This window comes from Colius striatus, chromosome 8, assembly GCF_028858725.1.
Source record: "Colius striatus isolate bColStr4 chromosome 8, bColStr4.1.hap1, whole genome shotgun sequence".
Classification (NCBI taxonomy): Eukaryota; Metazoa; Chordata; class Aves; order Coliiformes; family Coliidae; genus Colius; species Colius striatus.
In genome coordinates this window covers 20,393,911-20,415,269 of record NC_084766.1, presented here as the reverse complement: position 1 = coordinate 20,415,269, position 21,359 = coordinate 20,393,911, and the positions used below count along the sequence as shown (strand labels likewise).

General features: G+C 46.1%; 1 protein-coding gene across 2 annotated transcripts; it reads left to right on the top strand.

The window, feature by feature from the left end:
- Positions 1 to 1,878: 1,878 nt before the first annotated feature.
- On the top strand, positions 1,879 to 21,190 carry CXCL12 (C-X-C motif chemokine ligand 12). 2 transcript variants are annotated; one of them, XM_062001636.1, is made up of 5 exons: positions 1,879 to 2,036; positions 7,086 to 7,203; positions 11,374 to 11,460; positions 15,063 to 15,160; positions 17,034 to 21,190. In XM_062001636.1, the coding sequence occupies exons 1-5, from the start codon at positions 1,976 to 1,978 to the stop codon at positions 17,063 to 17,065; spliced, it is 396 nt and encodes a 131-aa protein (XP_061857620.1). In that variant the 5' UTR covers positions 1,879 to 1,975; the 3' UTR covers positions 17,066 to 21,190. The 2 variants fall into 2 exon arrangements, with proteins under 2 accessions (XP_061857620.1, XP_061857621.1); XM_062001637.1 differs by lacking the exon at positions 15,063 to 15,160.
- The last annotated feature ends 169 nt before the right edge of the window (positions 21,191 to 21,359 follow it).

Below are 21,359 nucleotides of genomic sequence, written 5' to 3'. Positions count from 1 at the left end.
GTCGGCTGTGGAAGAGGGGAAGGACAGCCGAGGCGCACGGGCAGCGAGGCACCCTCCTGCCTAAAGGAGGAGAGTGAGAGCCCAGTTTGGAACCAGCTGTGCTCAGTTAGCCAGAGGTGCAGGGAGAGCTCTCCTGTCTGAGTGCTGCAACTCTTTGAGTCAGCTTTGAAGGTTCGTCGAAGCACTTCCCAGCATACAAGCAATTTTCCCCTTCACTTACAGCATGTGTGCATGTCTGAGGATGCTGAGGATGAGACTGTTTTAACCCTGATCTCATTCCGCATCCATCCACTCTCCTTGATTAGCTCCTTCGACCTTTTCTCTGTATCTGTAGCAATGGCAAAGACACACTATTGCGCTTTTATGTAGATGTCCCATGTGCCAGACACAGCACTGGTGGGACAGCAGCACTTCTAGTAGTGTTTGCAGGGGGATTACAGCTCACTTCTTCCATCTCTGCAGTATGTTACAACTGTCACAGCAGCTGTAGCTAGGCTCAAAGCACCAGTGATTATTGGTGCATCACACTCCTGTCCTACTGTGCTGACTTACCTAAAAGAAAGAACAAGATGAACCTGAAACTGGGATCCTTTTTAAGTAGCGACAAAGAAATACAAACAGATCATTTTGGAGTAGCTGGGTGTGAAATAAAATCAGCCTCACTGGTGTGTGTCAGAGAGGCAGCCAAGTCATGGCTCAGTGTCAGTGCAAGCATTTCTTTCTGATGGTAGAAATGAGCACCACTAAGTGAAACAACCACAGGTTAGCACAAGTGCAGGATTTGGGACTCTGTTTCCAACCTCATAAACCGTGGCTGGGAGAGTTTGAAATTGCTAAGGGTATAAATCGACTGTGCTGCTGTCTTTGCTGGGCATCAGGGTCCTTTAAACACCAGACCAGGATTAGCTTTACCCTGTCGCCTCCCCTCTAACCTTATGAGAGGGCGCCTGTTTTAAATGCAGCCGAGGGGACCAAATTCAATCAAAGCCTCCATGTTTATTTAAAGTATTGAATAGCAACAAACAGGGCCCCGTGGGCTTGGACTGTAGACAGCGAGGACATACTTGAGTCAATTACACTTGACAATGCTGAAATAGCTGAGAGTAAGCGGCACCCCTCGGACCTCCGGGCTCTGCGGCGCTCTGGGGCTTTCAGCCGAGGTGCCAGGGAGCCCAGCCGCATCTGCAATACAAAGGAGGTGAAATGTGGCATCAAATGTACAACTGAGTTCCTCTAATACGGAGAAAAGGTGATGTTTCGAGCCAGGCATTCGGAGGCAAAACCAGAAAGTCTCCATCTCTCTCCTTTTTTCCACCCAAATCCCCAGATAAACTTTTGAGAAGATGTTTCGTATGAGGCAGTGGCTCGGCACCAGTGTACATCTAGATTCACGCCCACGGGACGAGGAAGGGGAGAATGTTTCTCCTCTTCCCGGGATGAATACTGAGTCGTTATAGAATGCGTCCCCACAGCTGACCCAGCTCTTGCAGTTCTCTTTCCAGAGCAGGGTGCCCCGAAGGAACCGGGGCTGGCATAGTTTTGTGAGAAAATTTTCTTCCCCCGTGCGGGGCTGGATGGCGTGCCCGTGATCGCGGCTCCTTGCCACGCCACAGCCCCGGGACGCGGGGGCCCGCGGGGAGCCCACGGCCGCCTCCGTGCCATGCTGCGGGGAGGCGGGTGGCGGGGCTGCCTGGGCAAGCGCTTTGCCTGGGGTACAGGCTGTCGGGCTGACGGAGCGAGATGAGGAGTCCTCGCTCTTTTGGTTCTTTTCCAAGCATTTTTAACAGAGGAAGGATGTAATAACATGCCACGGGCAATAAATCATAGGCTAGCTACTCCCCCTGGCTCCCCTCCCCCAGCCCCGGCCGTCCCGGCCCCTCTATAGAGGGAGGGGAGGAGGGGACTCGGGCAGAGCCGCCGTTGACGCCGCGACGAGCAGTCCAGCGCCTGCCCCGCGCCCGCCAGCCGACCCAGCATGGACCTCCGAGCCCTAGCTCTGCTCGCCCTCGCCCTGGCCATCGTCTCCCTCTCGGAGGGTAAGTTAGCCTGCGGGTGCCGAGCAGCCCGGCCGGGAGCTACGGCCCCGCTCTTCCCCGCAGCTCTTAGTCCCTTCTCCCGCTCTGACTCCTGCCGCCGCTCGGATGTGCGCGTCTGACGAGCCCCGAGCAATAGCTGCAGTGAGCTTGAAGCGGGCAAACTCTCCCTCCTCTCTCGCTCCCTTTATTTCCAAAGAAGGCTAGTCAAAGCGATCCCCTTTGCCAAACTTGTCCGAGATTGAAATCGGCTAGGGGGAGACTTTCATCAGCGCTCGGTCTGCGGGGAGGTGGTTTGGTTGCAAAATATGCATATCGATTTCTCGTTGGAAAATAACAACCCTAAAAGTTAGTAGAATGAGAAACAGGCGGTTGCGCGGTTCCTTCTCTGTCCTCAGTCGTGATCTATCTTTCCTTGATCAGGGCAGAGCTGAGCCAAGACTATCACTCAGTAGGAATTCACGGGCCCCACGGCGAGGGTGCGCGGAGGGGTTTGAGGGGCGCGGAGATGCACCCGGGAGAGATGTTCCCGTCTGGGGAACGGGGGGCTGGCAGCCGGCGACCACTGCCGAGGGGGAGATCGGTCCCTACGGCAGCGGCTGTCCTTCCCGCAGCCCACTGCCCCACACCGGGCCCCGCGGTCCCGCGTGTCACCCTGGAGCCCGGCCGCAGCGGCAGCTGGCCGGCTCGCTCGCCAGCTGCTCGCCGTGGGAGCCGCCTGCTGCGGACCGCCCCGGCGACCGCGGCGGCCCACGCCTCTTGCTCCGCATCCCGCGGACGGCGGGCAGCCCTGTGCCGGGGGAACGGGGACGGCACGGGACAGCGCTACCTGCACGCAGCCTCCAGGCATCTCCCGGTGCTCCTCCTGCCGCCGGCTTCTCGCCTGGCAGAAATTTGCCACCTTTTGTCCCCCCATCGAAACCTGGCAGGCTGGGTAACGAGCGCCCTTTCAGTCCTCTGGTTTCACCTCACTTTCCCATTCTGGAGATCGAAACTTGGGTGTTCCCCACCCAGGGCGGCCGAGGATGCCCTCCAGTGCCGCCTTGGTTTCGCCTGAGATAGTTAACTGTTTCCGAAAATGTCACCGGTGCCTTTGCACCGCACCTCCCCAGCAGCAACCCGGTGCCAGTGAAACACACGAAAAGCCATCAAGGAGCAAGAGCCGGTCCAGAGAGACTCCCACAAGCAGACCTGACCCGGTGCGAACGGGCAGGTAGCGAAGGCAGATGTGGGGTCCGCAGGTGGCAAAGCAGCCCCAGCCCCTGGCCCCACCTCGTACCCCGCCGCCAGCCCCTCGAAGCGCTCCTCGAGCGCCCAAGCGGCTTGGCCCAGAGGTGCCTGGATACCCAGGGCGGGCTTCTTTCCCCACTGCAGGCCAGTATGGGGTCTAGAGTGACATGGACAAGCTCAGCCGGCCCGCACCAGGGCTGCCGCCCGAACAGGAGGTACGGGAGTTGAGGACTGGGGGATCGAGGGTTCTCCCTCTCCTCCCCTCCCTTCTGGCAGCGCTCAGCACAGGGCTGGCAGAGCTGTCCGGCTACACCTCACTTTGCTCCCTGCACTCCTTAGGTGGCAGCAAACAGCAGCGGGTATCTTTATGGCAGGATAAGCATGACAGGACCTGGCTACCTGATTAAGCAAACAACTTGAAAGAGTTAGGGAAAAAGTAGTGTAAGGAGAGAGATTTCACCGGCTTGCAGTGTGGAGTGAGGCTTTTTGCCTTCTCCTTTGCATGTCATGTAGTGCTCTACACCGTGATGTAGACGAGGGCTTGCAGGGCTGCCTTGTCCTGGAGGGCAAGTGAGCTCTGAATTCTTATTTGCCACCCAGTTGAAGCTGCCTATCACAGCCTCACTTTCCAGTGAAATGGAGCTGTCCTAGCCTTTAAAGGTTAGCAGCCCTCTCCTGATGCTGGAAAATGCAGTCTTGGATGAACAGGAGTAAAATGATGCTTCTGTCAAATATTTTACCTGTTTAAATGTTTATCAGACGTTTTAGCTTGCTTGCCTGGATACAGCTTCCCTCTTCATGCAGGCTTCTCAGCCTACACAACTAGTTACTGATGGTAACAGGTTACTGATGGTAACTTAGCAGCAGAACTAGTTGTTCCCGCTTCCACTGTGGGGTAGGCAAGGCAGATCCCTATGAGGTGAAATAGGTACCATCCCATGTTGATAAAGGGGCACTCTGCAAGGGAGCTTTTTGTGAGTGCTTTGTCTCTAGAGATAATTTGCCAGCAAAAGTGAGTATCTTCAGAGCCAGCAAAACTTATCTTTGAGTTAGAAAACAGTAAAACTTTATTAACAAAAAACAACACAAAACACCCAAAGAACTTTTTTAACCGGTCTAGTCAGGACCAAAAGAGACTTTCTCTTTTTCTTTTTGTGTAAGGAAGGAAGGCTGGAGGAATTACATTGTGATGTCTGAATAGTGTCTGTCTCTTCTGTAAGTTTTCACTATATTCACACATTTCAACCAGACGTGCCAGACTGTTAAAGGTCTCAAATGCTTTATGTACCATTGGTTTCATGAAAACTAGTGTTTTCACAGAACAGGGCAATTAACAGACTGTATCACTTTGTCCTACTGAGAGAATGACTTCAGGTTGTACTCAGTGTTTATTAGGCACCAGAGAAGCCCCAGAGCCTTGACTCCTGTAGAACAATTGGCTTAATAGGTTCTACTGTGCATGGAATATCATGATTTCCAGGCGAGGCTTCTGTGTTTGCATTTTAGTGTGTATGAAAATTTATTTCAAATTTTGAAATGAGATCAAGAGGACATTTTCCAGCCTCAGAATAACACCAGAAATGTCCCCTTCCCAAATTACAGCCTGTAAACAGCCCCTTTCCCCTCCCTCTTTAGAATTATAGGAAATGTCACATGGAATGGTTTTCAGCCTTGCTGAGAACAGTGAGCCATAGTCAAACTCTGAGCTAGTGTGTTGGAGGGACAGTGGCAGGACACACTGCTTCCCTGACAGTGATGCTGAGAGCTGACCTGGTCGGTGCCTGGGCTGCTGCTCCCCATGTTCAGTGACTGTGCTGATCACCAAAGGGATTTTTATTCTAGGAGGGGAGTTGTCATTCCATCTTGCCTTGGGGTGGCAAAAGAACACTGAATGCTGTAGCTTTCTCTTGCTGGATGCCCTTCCTTGGTCAAGACACCTTTGTAACTCATGCATGTGTTAGTCATGGTGAAACTTTCTCTGCTCTCAATTTCAAGTGGTATGGGACTGAAAGTCTCTCTCACACTTTGGCATTTAATTTCAACCTCCCTTTCCAATACAAACTCACTGACAGGTAGCTATCAGGCACAGATTTGCAATGGGAAATTCTAGTGCCTCTCTTCCACATCAGCACTAGTCAGTCTACTGCATGTTTAAAGGCTCACCCTGCAGCTCTCTTCCCTCCTCTCCTCTGCAGTTGGAGCTTCTCCTCCCATTTATTAACTCGTAGATGTTACCACTGTTTTAACTGCCATAAAACCGTTAAAAAAAGTCCTCCAATTTTGTTAACTCATAGTCCAGATCCTGATGTGAATCTAGAGGAATTCTGTTCTCACTGTTTAATTACTCTGTTTGCCCATCTGCCTGTGAGATCTGATTCTGGCTCATCTCTTGGTAAATCACTTGAAAAATGTTTTTCCTCCTGAGGACAGGGTGATTTCACTACATCATTTGTGGTTATATGTGCTAGAAACAAGCACTGTTAAACGTGCAATATATGCACATCAGCTGCACTTTGAAAAGCTGTCTCTTTTCTCACCTTCCTAGACAGTGGTTTAGGGATTCCAAGCCTTTCCCTGCTCTTTAGCTCTCCATCTGCCTTTAAGGGAACTGATTTTGGATGCTAGGAGTGCTGCTGTGTGGTTAAATATACAGAGTGGTGAATTGCCATGTGGGATGTAAAGTGCTATCAGATACAGATCTGACCATGTACAGCATGAGACAGACCTTGTGGGTTAGGTGTATGAATCTAATTCCTCCCACTGGGCTGAAAAACCACTCCACTGGGAAATTTTTTTAAATCTCAGACAGCTCCTTCTAAACTTCCAGGCAAGACTTCTGTGTTTGTATTTTAGTGTGTATGAAGCTTTGAAGCTTACTGATATAGTGAGGACTTTATTTATGTGCACTTGTTTGCCAGTAATTTAAGTTCTCCAGTGGAGAAATTGGGTAGCAGGACTACATAGAGGCTGTGGTGAGGCCAGGCTGCTTTTCTCAGTCCTGCATGCATGTAAGTGGCTGATTTTTAGCTCAGGGGGCTAAACTGAATTCTATACCTAGGGATGCCAGAGACAAACCTCATCCAGTCTGGTGGTCCCTGGTCAGTGTATGGAGAGCACACTGCTTGATAACTGTCTCCTCAATCGATCGCAGTTACTTTGAACCAAGTTGAGAGTTCAAAAGACTCCAAATCTTTCCCTTGGAAGAAACCACTGTGATCTTGCAGCTCCTGATGTGAATATCTCGTCTGGGACTAACGGCTGGCTGTAGTGGGGAAAGGTCAGCCATTGGGCCCTGGGAAAGCCTGAAAGTATCTGGGCTTTTCTGTAGCCAGTAAGTCCCCCGTGAAAAGCCTGCACCTGAGCCGACTCGTTTTGATCTGAACTCTCTGGAATTCATTTCTTTCTTCTAGCTACCTTCTAATTTGGCCTGAGGTCAAAATCGTTTGACAAGAACAACACTGAGGACAAGTGCCCCCTCTTTCGGCCTTTATCTTGTCTAATTACCAGGAGCATCCCTGCACAATGGAGCGACTCCTTATTCTAATCTCTTTTTCTTTACTTATCTCCATTTTCTCTCTCTCTTCTTTTGTCTTCCAAAATCCCACACATCATTATTGAAAGGCTGGGTACTGGGGTAAAAGGATTGTGCTCTGAGTTGTGAGCAAATGCTCTCCCAAAGCTATAGCTTTTCTATTGCTTTTTTTTCACCTGCATTGTTGGAGGAAGCTTCTGTCAGCCCTGGTCTGTGTATCTGTGCTGCTGATCAGGAGGAAGAGGGAGTAAGAGGGAGTAATATGTCCTTTCTTTCCCTGTGTCCCACAGAGAAACCTGTCAGCCTGACTTACCGGTGCCCTTGTCGATTCTACGAGAGCAACGTGGCAAGAGCCAACATTAAGCACCTCAAAATCCTCTCCACACCTAACTGCTCACTTCAGATTGTGTAAGTTTCTTACTCTTTTCATCTGGGTGCAAATCTCAGGTGTCAAAAACAAAAGTCACAGAGCTGATTCCTGCTTTGGTAACTGCACTTTGGTCTGTCTGATGTCATGATTTCCAAATCATCTCCACCCTGTGTGTCAGATATAGCTGGACCCTGCTTTACTCCACACAAAGGAGCCCAGCTAGGTGCTTCCCGCCTGTGTTCTACCTCTGTGATCCCCTTGTGACAGTGTGATCATGTGTCCTGTTCCCCCTTGGGTATTTGAGCAGAAATCTCAGATGGGCAGTCTGTTGCCTTGGATGTGGAGCTTCACACCTTGGGGAAAAGACTTTACAGTGGCCTGAGTCTTCTAATGCTCTGCTTCTCCACAGAGAGAGGCTAAACAGGCAATAGGAATTTGTGGATTTCCCATAGCCTCCACAGGAGGTTCAGACCTTAAATATGTGCTAACTTGATCCAGGGACACAGTTACAGGCAGTGAGTGACTCCATTACATCACAGATCACAGTAGGACAGAAAAGATGGGTTCCAAATGAAAAATAACCTCTTCATTTTTTTGCTGAGAAGGAAACACTGTTTTCCAGGAAAAAAAAAAGGGGAAAAAAAAGTGAGTTGTAGATATTTTTGTATGTATGTGTTTTTAGGAAGGTTGTTTTGGTTCATTTCATCATGGGTGACTCCCTCCTTGTCCCGAATCCGAAATCTTTGGAAAAAGCATTTGTCTTTTCATTTCAAGGGAGCGTTACTTCCATTGACTTCTGTGGGCATCTGCAGGAAGGTCTCAGTGACTGGACTGGATTTCTCTGTGCAGAGCTCCCATCACTAGTTCTGACTTCTGTCCAGGTCAAGCTCTTCCATTTGCAGCTCAAATGCTGCAGAAATCCATTCTTTGTCATGCAAAACATTTATTCTCTCAGGAAACTGATGTGGTTTCATGAGATTTCTCAGGAATGTACAGATATATAGAAGCACGTGCATCCATTCATGAATCAACTCTTATTCCTATGGTTTTTGGGTTTTTTTTAAACCTCTGGCTAGATCATACTCATTTTCTCATGTGTGCTTCTGTCTTTGGTGGGAGACATTCTGGATTTGGTGGAGGACAGTGGGAAAAATGTAAGCCTCATCTGAGAAACAATTTACTTTCACAAAAATTGCTAAACCAGCTGTGACTAACCTTGCTCTCTACCTATAAACAGTTTTGGAGGCAAGCATCCAAAATGCAATAGTGTATGGATTTGTGCTCTGGGACTGTCAATGAATGTCACAGGGTCCCAGTAGTAAGGCTTTGTAGAGGATTTGGAATTTTCTGGAGTAATTTCAAGAAAATTACAGGCATTTAAGACAGGATAGAGTATACATTTATCTCTTAATTAGCATGGGATCATAGTCATTGGAGATGGATAGGTGCATGAAATGCAGGAACCTAAATGGCTCTCATGATTAGTGGCACATAGAACACACAAACCTATAGCTGACCATTTTTTTTACTTTAAAAAGTAAAGTACTTGGCAACTGATCTCCAAATACCCCTGAAACTTCATGGTTTTGATCTAGGTTTTAATTAAAACAGACAACAAAATGAGATAAAAAAGAACATATATTTCTCATCTTGATGGTTTTAATTGTACTCTGAATTTAGTAGATATCCACTGGATTGTGAAAGGTGCAAGTAACTTAAAGGCTGCCATTTTCAAGAATAGAAAGTCTCTGTGAAGCCATGTTACTTCAAAGAAAGATTTAGGGTGTGTTTTTCTTGAACAAGTATATTCCCTTTTATGGTTGAGAGGAACTGTACTTGACAAAAAAGCCTAACAGCAAGTTTTTGTCTTTGGTTCTGTTGGAGATCATGTCTCCAAATCCAGAAATTTCCTCTGTCAATGTCTACTTCTATCAAGTTCACTCTAAATCCTCTGCTTTTCAGTACAGGGAAACAGGCATTTTTAGCATGTAGTTAATTGCATCCTGAAGTAGACACCTAAACCAGTTCAGATTAACACTCCAGACAATTGTCTAAATCTCTGCTGTGACTGTACAAAGATCAGGATCTGACAGGCTCAGAAAAAAATGTAAAAGAAAATATAATCAATGTTTTAATATTAGGTGAGAGGAATTGCATTTCATGTGGCTGTAGACTGGTTACATGTGCTCCTGGTTCTGTCTTCTACGAGGCCAACTCAAGAGTTCTCAGGCACTGCTAACATCAGCAAATCCATTCTTAACTCTCCACTGGTATCACTTCACTGGAAGAGCTCCAGCTTGGCACTGCTGTAAGGGAAATATGAATTAGGCCCATTCATCTCTTGATTGGTGCAGGGCTTGCAAGACTGGATCTTGGATGTGTTTGTGTTATAACTGTGTTGTTGCATAACTTTAGACCAGGATGCCTTTTTGACCTGTTATTTCTTACACCATAGTTTTATACTCTGCAGATTTCATTCTATAAAGTAGGGAATAGTTTGGCTTCCATCCATCAAAATGTTTAAATAAGTACTCCTGTCATGGTTTAGGCTCATCAGGGAACAAAAGACCACGATTAGCCTCAAGTACCAAAGAGGCTGAGAATTGCCAAAGGGCAGGGAGAGCTTAATTGCTGCTTAAGGTCCAGGACAAAACAGACCAGGCTACTGGGCTTGGGGAAGAAAACAGAAAATAATTTAATCCAACATCAAGTAAAACATAACCATAAAACCCCAAAACATAACCAAAATAAAACAACTCAGAGTGGTACAACAATGAAGAGTCTGATCAGCCCTTTAAGAATACCTTCTCCCCACTCCTCCCCTCTGCCTGGGCTCAGAGCCCAGATCCTGGTGTTTTTACCTCCTCTCCCCCAGAATGGCCCAGGGAGGCGGGGAATGGGGGTTTCAGTCGGTCTATTCCCCATAGCTTCTGCTGTTTGTCCCTCCTCAGGGCAGGTGGGCTCAGCACCAGTTCTCCCTGTAAGTCCGTGGGTACCTCACACACACAGCAGCCCTGCACAGGCTGCTCTGACGTGCATTTATCCCAAAGGCTGCAGCTCCTCTCTGCCTCTCGTGTGGGGCTGCTCTGGGGCGCTCAGGCTCCAGCACGGCCTGTGCCATGGCCGCCTCCTCACACAGTCCCTCACCTGTCTGGGTGCACTCACTTGGAGCTGCTGGTGGCTCTCAGTCCTGCCATGGCCCCGCATGGGTTGCAGGGGTACAGCTGCATTCTCACCACGGCTTGCAGAGGGGTCTCTGGTCTATTGCTTCTCTTTCCTTCCTCCTTCTCTGACTGTGGGGTCCGCGTGGTCGCCTCCATCTTGTATCACTCTTACACCTCCTGCCAGCACTTCAAATTCCCATCCCCTAAATAGTGATGGCAGAGGCACCAGATTGGCCCAGTCGGGCCAGAGGTGGATGTGAACCCAGGAACTCGGGGAGAGTCCACAAACTCTTTACTGGGTCTTCACTGCAACCTGCTCTCCCCGTTACCAAACAAAAGCTGCTCCTTGCTAAACCATGACAACTCCTATGGACACTTCCACAAAATTGCTGTTCTTGGCACTTTTGCGTGGCAGGCGGGCTGTTTAAGAGAAGCTTTCTGAGCAGCTGGGGCAGAGGCAGGGTGCTTCAGGAACATGAGAGATCACAGCACTGGCAAGAAGCCTTGAGAGCCCTGCTAATTAGAATGAAAAGCTATCTGTACTGCTTTTTTATGAAAGATGCACATAGCAAAAATGCCAAAATCACAGGGAATTCAAATTAGCTAAATGGTCTAGTGTGCAAAGTGCAGCTTGGACATCCAGGAGAAACCCCTCAGGAGGTTTCTGCTTTTGTTTTGAATGCTGAGTGAATATCTGAGGGAAAACTTGCCTCTGACACTATGGTACTTTCAATTATCTTCCCAGCTGCAACCTGCTCTTTTGAGTCTTGCACAAAACACAAAGCTAACGAGTGACCAGATCCTTTCAGAGCATCCAAAGGTATGGTCTGGATGGCATCAGAGGAGACAGGTGGCACCAGTTCTTTGAAATCAGAGAGATTTATAACAAGGGCCTCATGGATGGCAGGGATAATCCATCGTCTTCATGGATTCACTAGGAGTAGCACTGATACCCAAGGGAAATATGGCATCCAGGCATGGGGGATGGGTGTGAGCTGAGGAGTGTTGTACACTAGACTCACTCTGACTTTTCTTCTTTGACAGTGCGAGGCTCAAGAGCAACAGCAAGCAAGTATGCATTGATCCCAAGTTAAAGTGGATCCAGGAATATCTGGAGAAAGCTTTAAACAAGTAAGGCAAGAGACAAATGGACTTAACAGCTAACATCCTGAGATGTTATTAAAGGGTAGAACATTAAGGGCTGGCTTTTACCATGCGGACAAAGTACTTGTGGAAACGGATATTGTTTTGAAGATGGGTTTGGAGTTGACCTAGTCGGTATTAAAACAACAGCTTCTAGTATATCTGAAATGTTAAACTAAAAGTTTTGCCAGAGTTTGAGGCAAAATATATCCTAAAAAATCTGTTCTAGGGTCTTCAAGTCATCCTCTTTTAAAAAAGCCGTTCTCCCAAGGAATATGCTTCCTTTATGCCACCTCTTCCCCAAGCCAAACTACAATTACTTCAGAATCTATATTGTTCTAGTTTCTTTGGAGCCCCTTCTCCATGTTACACTGGGGATCTGTTTGCACAGGCAGCTGAAGCCTAGGGAGTCTTGGAGCTAAAAATTGTTTCTCTGCTGGTCAAAGTGGAGTGGTATTAGTATTGGCCAAGACAAGATGAGCTGCCATGAATAAGCTCTCCCAGAAGACATGGGGAAACCCAGCCATACTTGGCAAATTCAGACCTCTAAAATCTATTTTTAATTCACCTTGAAAGCAGGTGAACATGGCTGCTCTGAGGTGTACCCAGTCTATCTCAGTGTAATTTTACAGTAAGCAAAAGCAGCACAGTGAACATTTCTGTGCTGAGTCGCAAGGGAGGGCTCCAGCCTTCCTGAAAGATGAGACAAGTGACGGTACAAAGCATTTCCTTGCTTGCCCACAGGCCTGGGCATTTTGGCCAGAAAGTCTACCTGTGCACTCAGTATCCTCCTCACCCTCATCACCACACTTCCACCCCTCAGTAACCACTGTAACCCTGCTGAACCTTGCCCCCACCCCTGCATCTTTATGGTAAAGGCAGGACTGGAATCCAGTCTCTTGCAAAAGCAATGCATTCTTGTAGAAATGTGGGGAAAGATATGGCCCCAAGGCAGATGTGGGGCAGTAGAGGTAGCTGGATGCCCTCCACTGTTCGCTTTGTAGGTGCATCAGCCAAACAAGGGCTAGAGTTTAAAAAAAAAAAAAGTTCCCTTGTGTTTTTACAATAAGCAAGGGGAAAAATCTACCAGAAATGAGAAATTCCTCCACATGGCCCTTTTGGGACCTCACTGAGGCCAAGAGTGAGGAGAGGAGGGGAAGGAAAGGAAAGGAAGCCAGCTAATAAACTGACTGTGATTCCAGCCCTGATAGCTCTTCCCATCACATCCAATGCTTGGTGCCTTCTTTGCTGTCAGCACAACTCTCTTGTCCTTTGGGCAAATTATCTGCAGAGGTAATCCATCTGAATGCCACCAGGATGGCTTTGACTTTAGACACAACTGAATTTAAGAGCAGAATGTGCACCATGCTAACTATCCCAGGGGCTCATGTTCTCCAACTTGCAAAAATCCTCAAGCCCCCGTCTAAGTTTCTGTTTGCTCTCATCCCCAGTGAAGCTCTTGGTGCTGTTCATAAGACCTGAAATGTAGGAGGCACTGAAGAAATTTGTAGCGTTGGGCAAATGTGATTATGTGCTCAGATCTTCCCTGCTTGACTTAGGGGAACAACTCAGCTGGAACACATTCTGCTCTCACTTCCACTAGTGAAGATCTGGGGCCAGCTCTGCTGAAACTAGTGAGCCTGTGCCTGATCTCCAGACAGATTCTGGGTTTTGTTTACCTAATGTTAATCCAGAGGCAATTTTGCTAATTTGGTGGGTTTCATCCTGGTTTAAGTTGAGTAATAGAAGAGAACTTGGTCCCAGCTCTATGAAATAAGATGCCAGAAAGAGTGTATCTCCATCACCTAATCCTGTAATCATGGCAATGCTTTCATTTTCCAAGTTATAATGCTAACACCAATGGCATTTTCATGCTCCGCAGACAGTCAGAGCTCTGTCTGTGGCATTTTCACAAGGCATGTTTTTGATATATTTTAGTGCACAGCTTTGACTTCTTCAATGAAATGTACTTTGGAATATATTTATAGCGCATCAAACAATTCATATATTTGAATTGGAGCCATATGAATGTTGGTAGTTTAAAACACCGATATCCCTCTGAACTACTAACAGCTTGTAAAATAAATCTATATAGATCTATAAATGTTAATGTAGCTATCGATTTCAATCAGCCACATATTATATTTTTTCACTTGTACTGAAATTGTATGAAATGTGACATTACCCTATATGCACTAGCAATAAAATGGCTAATTGTTTCGTGTTCTGAAAACCCAATTGTACATGGGAATTTATTTTTCTGGAATAAAATCAATACGTTTTGTAGAAAGGGCTCTTGTAATTGCTTAAGTAAAACCCAAACTGTCAAGACATCTTAATCTACACCAGTGGTTCAATACAAGATTATCTGCTGTGTTATAATCTGCAGCTAAGGGCAAGGAAAAGGTCATAGAATACTATAGTGCAATACAGTTGATTGTGTAACAAGGGATGGTTTTTAGTAGGAAATTATTTTGCTCACTAATTCTACTTCGCCTTGATTATTGCTTTATATTCATCACATCTCCATCTAATATACACACTTATGAGACATCAGCAAATTACATTCAGGCTGTCAGGAATCCAGATTTCTTAACTGGCTCTAAAAATCATTGTGCAGCTGCTGTGCCAACATCATCCAACATCCATACATTTTATAGACAAGGGGCAAATAAGTCATTCCATGAAATAGCTAACAAATCCTTTATCATTTCCAGGCAATCCTAGTCATCATTTGCAGTCCATGGACTGCCTTTTCCTTTTCCTTTCATGCAAGGATATGCAAAATCAGGCCCTTGCAGAGTTAATAAAATGGAAAATAATCAGAGACCCGTTTGTCTGCTGTCACGTTAATATAGTCCCACTCAGAACTTGCCTCTGTCTGAGATGCAGGAGTCCATTAAACTCAGCATCTACTGCTGGCACAGAGGAGAGAACTGATGGGAAAGGTAACAAAGTAAACAGGAAAAACCTTTCCCTTGAGCCCACTGTGAGAAAGGAAACTGCCAGCTTCTAGGGGTTGGATATGATGGGAGCCAAACCTTGATGCTGCCTTCCTACATAATGTTTGTAAACTCTGGTGTGGCAGCTCTTCCTAATTTCTGACCTCATTAGTCAAAACAGTACAAGATGCCAAAACAGTTACCTTCCGGTACTACACCAAGGGTGGGCTGGGTGACCATACAGCCTTGTTTTAAGGCACTGAATACCCACAAATTGCATGGAGTAGCCACCAGTTCTTGATGTCAGTGGGAATGCTGGGAGGGCAGCCAGAAATCCAGCCCCCCTCTGCCTTCATTGTACCTTGGGGGTGCTGTGTGGAGGCTCCTGGCTGACAAGTTCTGACTGGTGTTTGGGGAGGCTTCAGTCTTTTGGGAAAAAGAGTTGTTTTGGCCTCAGAATTTGCAGATGTCCCATCAGCAGGGCACTTTCATTTGCCTAGTGTTCCTCTGAGCCAGAGGGTACATCAAAGGGGCTATCACCATTTGCACCCTGCCAGCAAGGTGTGAGGGGCCATAGGATAAATGTGAATAAGGCCTTTGTATATTGATAATTTATGGCAGTCTTTTTGTATTTTTCTCTTAATTTAGACCACGTCATCGCACTCATAAAAAAAAGCAACAGAAGAAACGGGGCCCACTCTGCCCTTCCCGTGCAACACCACTAAAGTCTCCAGGGAGAAAGAATGGTAGGAAGCATTAGTTTTTGAGCTGGGCTACCTCAGGTTCAAGTCCCTGCTCTTCCACTGATTGTCCTGTATGACCCTGGGCAAATGCATTAGCTTATCTTGACCTCCATTTTTCCCCCCACATTTGTTGAGGATAATATCTGTGCCCTCCCTGCAAACGAGTATTATATAGATACAACTCTTAAACCAGGGGGAAAGTTCAGCCAGTTCAGTTTCCAAAGAGGTGGGAAAATTTTTCTGTTTTACAGATGGTAAAATGGACACCTAAAGAGGACAAAACAACCCTGAAGAAAAGCCAAAGTAAAAAGCAGCGCAAAGGGTTGGAAACTCTATTTCTTTTATCTGGCCATATTCCTCCAATAGCAAACTGACAGAGTTTACCTATAAATTACAGATGTGAATTTTGTCACTGATGTCTTTCAATAGTGAACTGGATGGTGACACCATGCTTTGGTACATTGGGGCCTGGTTGTCACCTCTCCTGTGGGAAATGCTAGGCTGGTCCCAGAGAACGGTGTTACATATGCCAGTGCCCTGGGAGTCACACTTGGTTTTTTTCTCACCAAGGTTGTGTGTCCTGCCTTTCTGCACCAAAAGAAGGAGAGTTACTGGTGAGGGATATTAGAAAATATATTTTCAATGAGAAAAATTTTCCTCATGGCTTAGTCATCCTTTTTAAGCCCAGATGAGTTTTCCCAGACTACCTTCACTGATAGTAGTCATATCTGTCTCTAGCTGTGGTCACACAGCCTTAGTTGTCCAGCAGGCATTGAAAAGGATGTTTGCTCTGATCCCATAGGCTAGACAAGACATACTAAGACATCAAGGTCTTTTAATAACTGATATTTACCCTCTGACACTTGTAACAGTCTTAGTGACCTCATCTAGATTGCAAAAGGCTGATCAGCCTGGAGCAGGAGTAGGGGTCACTTCAGACAAAACCTGGAAGCCAGTAGCCCAGACTGGCTCCTTGTTCTGAGTGAAGCCTGCACACAATACACTTACACTTTTCTGTGATGCCTAACTCACCACTGTCCCTGGGTACCATGCTCACATTGAGCATGGGAAACTGGATGTGTCTGTCTTCTACACTGAGTTCCCTACCTCTGCACTTAATGCCTCATACACTTAACACGCAGCACGTGGCTGCTTACCCTCCCTGTCACCTCACCTTCACGGAGCAGCTGGTCACCATGAGCTGTGATGTGCTGCCCAGCTGCTCACAGCAGGTGAGGTCCCAGGACAGGGATGTCATGGGGATGGCTCCTGCCTGGGTAGCACACTCAGGGCCCTCTGCTCTTCAGTCATGGTGGGAGCTGAACATCAACAAGAGCAGAGCACGGACTGTCCTCTATGTTCCCTCATCCTAACAGAGACCTGGAACCCTGTGGAGCTGCAGTCCATGTTCTCCAGCAGAGCTGTGGGGTAGGGGCAGGCAGAGGAGACATTCCTGGTGCCACTTGCTCCGTCACTGGGGCTGCTCACAATTGATTAATCCCTCCTTTCCCTGCTGTTTGGTTTTCACTTATTGGTTTTTGCCGAGTCTCTTTGCCCACCAATAAGGCTCTTCTCTGGCTTTTAAGTCCAGAATAAGCTTCCTAGCCAGCTTTCTTCCTGTTAGCTCTGAACACCTTACTAACAGTGATGAGCACAACCTGCCCAAAATAACTCCCATTGCTGGGTTTGTGGGTCCCAGCAGCTCCTTGTGGAGAACTTCCCTCAAAATGTTTGGTAAATACTGGTTGGAGGGGCTACAAAAGAAATGCCTTTGGGTTAGTCCAGACACAGATTTACTGTTTGACTAGGCCTACTATCAAAGCTTTTGCAACTGAAATAAACCTTAATAGTATTTCACTCTGTTCTTCATCAACAGGAGGTTCAAGATGTAAGAGTCAAGCATTGTAAGCCGTCTACAGGATTTCTTACTGTAGGACCCAGAGAGCAGATAACCAGTATTAGGGAATGAACATTTCACTGTTATCACGCAGCACAAAAGCAACTCTTCATGCATTTCCAAAGGTGTTCTTTTGTTTCTTTGGGGTTTTTTTTGTTGGTTTTGGATTTTTTTCCTTCACAAATTGGCTTGCTTCCACATTGCTATTTTTATATAGTAAGATGTAACTATTTGAAGAAAATATGTTTTTATACAGGTTGGTTTATTACCTAGAGCTGAGGGCAGACATGAATTTAAACTAACCCTGTGTTATTATACAATATTTTATTTCCTTTGCTATGTAGAGGTCCTGCTTTATTTAAATTTCTTTTGGTTCATGCAAAACCTGGAGTTTTAAACCTAGAAGGACATGAACTGTACAGTGCAATGATATTGTGTAAGTAATGGAGGAACTCCTTGCCTCCAGAAGTCATCAAGGCCAGGGACATAGGAAGGCTGCAAAGCATCAGACATTGATGAAAGTGGACAGCACTACTGTGGGTTGCATTTAAGGGTATTTTGGGTGAGGGATCAAACTCAAGGCTACAGGGCTAAAGCCCTTCTTGGAAGATCAGAGACCTGATCAGAGGTCAAAGCTATGAGCATCTCGGTCAGTGCACATCTGCTATTGCAAGAAGCTAGTACTTGGTTTGTATAAGTTGTGTGTCTTAGGAGCCACAACAGTGATCTGATGTTGCCTGCCATTTCTATGTTCCTGTGTTTCTGATGACAAATTTTAGCACAAAAAGGAATGGGTAATTGAAGATTTAACCACATGACTGTGTTGTAAGTTGCTGGAGGCATCAGACACACTGCCACGCACCAGGTGTCTCTTCTCACCCACTCAGAGGAGGTGGCTTCAGCTCTTCTGGCTAGCTTTGCACTGAAGTAGGCAGAGATGCATTTGCGTGACTCTTGACCAATGATGTTGTAGCCTCAGCCACCAAAGAGCTGCATGCACCTGAGGGCAGGAACATCTTTGATTGCTCCAGAAGACAATGTTTGACTAAGACTTTGGAGAAAAGAGGTGCCTGGGGTAAGAGAGGTTGTGCCCATTTTGTGGAAGAAGTGGTGTTTCTTGGGTGTGGAAATCAAGGTCAACAGGTATTGTTAATCAGCAGTTGTGGTCCTGTTTGCTGGTGAACAGGATAGCCTCAGGAATTTCCTTTGTAAAGTACACCCAGGAACAGGTATCACTTCTTGCACCAATCTCTTCTTTCAGCCAGAAATATCTTCCTCCCGATTCCTACCCGTATATGCAGTGTCTTTGCTATATAGTGGATGGAAGGACACCTCCAGTACTATGATATCCATGTGATGCTGTTCACTGGGATGCAGGGGGAAGCACATTTGTGCAGCACAATGTTTGTATTTGTATGTATCTCTGTGTGTATTGGAAACAAAAATGTTGTAAGAGTGTATTTTTTTTTGAGTGGGTTGCTTCAAAGGGAATCTTCCCTGCAGATGGTGTGGGGAGCACTGAGAGGGGCATTTCACTGAGCCCTCCCTTTTATGGCAAGGCATCTTTAGTGCCGAAGAGGAGCTTTGGCTAGACAGGGACTACCTTATTTCCATCTGTATTCAGATAAAAATCTTGTCAATTATTTCCCTCCTTGGGAAACAGTGCTATCACAGAGAGTGCTTCAGCTGGGATCACGGCACCTCATTTCCTTTAAAGTAGAAACCAACTGCTGTGTCTAAAATGTATGTGTGTATGATTTTGACATTCCCTTTATTGTTATCATAACCAGCCTGTGCTTTTAAGTATATCACATCTCTGTTTTGAAAGGCCTGGTACCACTGTACTTGATGAGAATTGGAGTGTTGTTTTAATGTGAGTAGGATCAGATCCTCTGTTGTAGGGGTGAAGACAGAAAGAACTTCCATGAGCAAACTAGAGTTTCTTGTATCTTCCTTCAACTGGACTTTATATCCTAGTGTCCTTCTTCTGTCCCCACACATGTACCTGCAATTGTTAGTGGTTTGCCAGAGGAAGACATGTGAGCATTAAAGCCAAGAGCAACTTAGGGGAAAATGTGGAAGAATCTTGGTTCTGACACATACAGAGACTGCTCTTCTCATGTAGGAAAGTGTATTCTTCATACACGCTTCCCATCAAAGGGCAGCTTGAGGTCTAATTGGTTCTATTTGAAGTAAAATGAGAATTAAATAATCCTCTGATTTTGATTCATAATCATACCTTGCTAATGATGACAGGGGCTATGAAAATTTTTATCTTTAGGGGAAAAATTGCCTTTCCGGTTAAAAGATACAGTGGGTAGGTGTGACCATGCAGCCTTGCTAGTGCTATGCTGCAGTCCTCGTTAACAGGGAGTGCATATGGGGTCAGCACCAGCAGGGAAAGATCTCTGGGCTCATGCCAACCCCACATTGTGGCCTGGGCAAACAGACTGTTTTGACTGAAGAGTTGAGATGGGCAGTGCTGGAGCACCCTGGCCAAACCCTGGTGTCCCAGCCCTGGACAGTATAGGCATCTAGTGGAGTTACTGCAGAAAAAGGCATCACCTGTCAGCCTTCTATTCTAGGGGCAAACTAGTGAGTGCTGTAGGGGTAGACTGTGCTAAAGGAAGGGCATTTGCTTCTGGGACAAATGCACAAGCAGCAGCAGGAAGGAAAGGGATGCTCTGCAAGGTTGGGGAATATTTGTGGCAAGATAGTGGTTGCCTGGGTACCTCAAGGCCCATCTGCCTCTGGCATTTGTCGATCCCATCTCACACTGTGACTTGAGCCCTGGCACTGTGAGCTGGGCCCTGGTACCACTGCACTGGTGATGATTTGCTGCTCATATAGTTGAGACCACTCAGGGCACGGGGTTGCTCTCATGGGCCAGTGCTCTGTCCTCCCCTTGTCTGGGCAAGCTTGAGCACAGTGTGAGTGCAGGGGTGGCACGGCCCTGCCCAGGAGTAACTGAAGGCTTAAGTGAGAACCTGATAAAAGCTTTCTCTTGCTTTAGACCAAAACTGAATCACAAGTGAGAAGCTTTGCTCTTTGCCTGACCTTATCTGCCTGATGCATTGGGAAGAGCAGCTGTGCCCTTGGCACTAGGGAAATCAATCGCTTGTCTGCCCTGAGCTCCCCGTACTACGCTGAGCACTGCACGATCCTGTGCACACCACAGCCTTAGCAGGCTCAGAAACAGCACCAACAAAAAGAAACCTGCTCAGGGAGAGCACCTGATTTTTCTTTCTGCCCTAACTGTTGACCAAAGACCAAACCAGGGAGAGGAAGCATGGGGAGATGGGAGTGACATAGGGACCACACGTGAAGAGAAAGAGGTGAAAGAGATAACACTGAACTGGTGCTGAAAAAGCAGCTTCCATAAATGTGAAATCATCACATGTGGTATTTTCAAAGTGCAGCTGTCAAATCCTAAGGTTGGATTTATTTTTTTTTAAGGAATAGATTGTATTTATTGCTTTGCCAATTTTTAATTTATACTATCTTTATATGTGTATGTATGAATATCTTATCTGAATTCTGCCTGAGGAAGGATGAAGGGTGACTTTCTGATGTTTTTTTAATTAAGGTGTTTGACCAAAGGTCAATTTTGCAATGAAGGCTATATTCAAAGTTAAATATACACATTTCATGGAAAATGCAGTTCCTATAGAAGTTTTCATTGCTGTTTTCCCTTTGTTAGCATCTATAAAGTCCTTCTTTTCTCTGGCAGCTTATTCTTAGTAATGTGTTTTATGGTAATTGGGAGTTTCTGAGAACTTATCACCTAAAATCAGAATTTTTCTCTTTACCAACATCCCACTAACATAAGTCTTGTCAACAAACATAAAACTGGTAGCCATAGCGAAGAAAACACGGATCATGATAAAAGGACTGCATGAACCTCACATCTTCCACTGCTTAAGAACTCAATGTTGTCAAAATGTGGTAAATACTGTATATTTTTATGAAGTAAAAAGAAGTGTCTTCCCAAATAATGTGAAAAAGGTTTTGTATTTGTGTTCCTGTAAGGCAGCTTTTATGGAGGAGTTATACTGTGCTTTTGAAATTACTCCTTTCATATACTATTTTGAAAATAAACACTTTTATATTGTTGTAATTTCTCCCATAAATGTGTATGCACCTAAAACTTTCTTAATAAAAATGTTTATCTAAATGAAATTACTTGCATCTAATTATTTTGTTATCCTCATACAAGCAACTAAAATCTTCATATCACAAAAACCATTCAGATGTAGTTCAAATGTCCAATTTAATGTAGCCCAACGGACTCAGACCCTCTGCAGG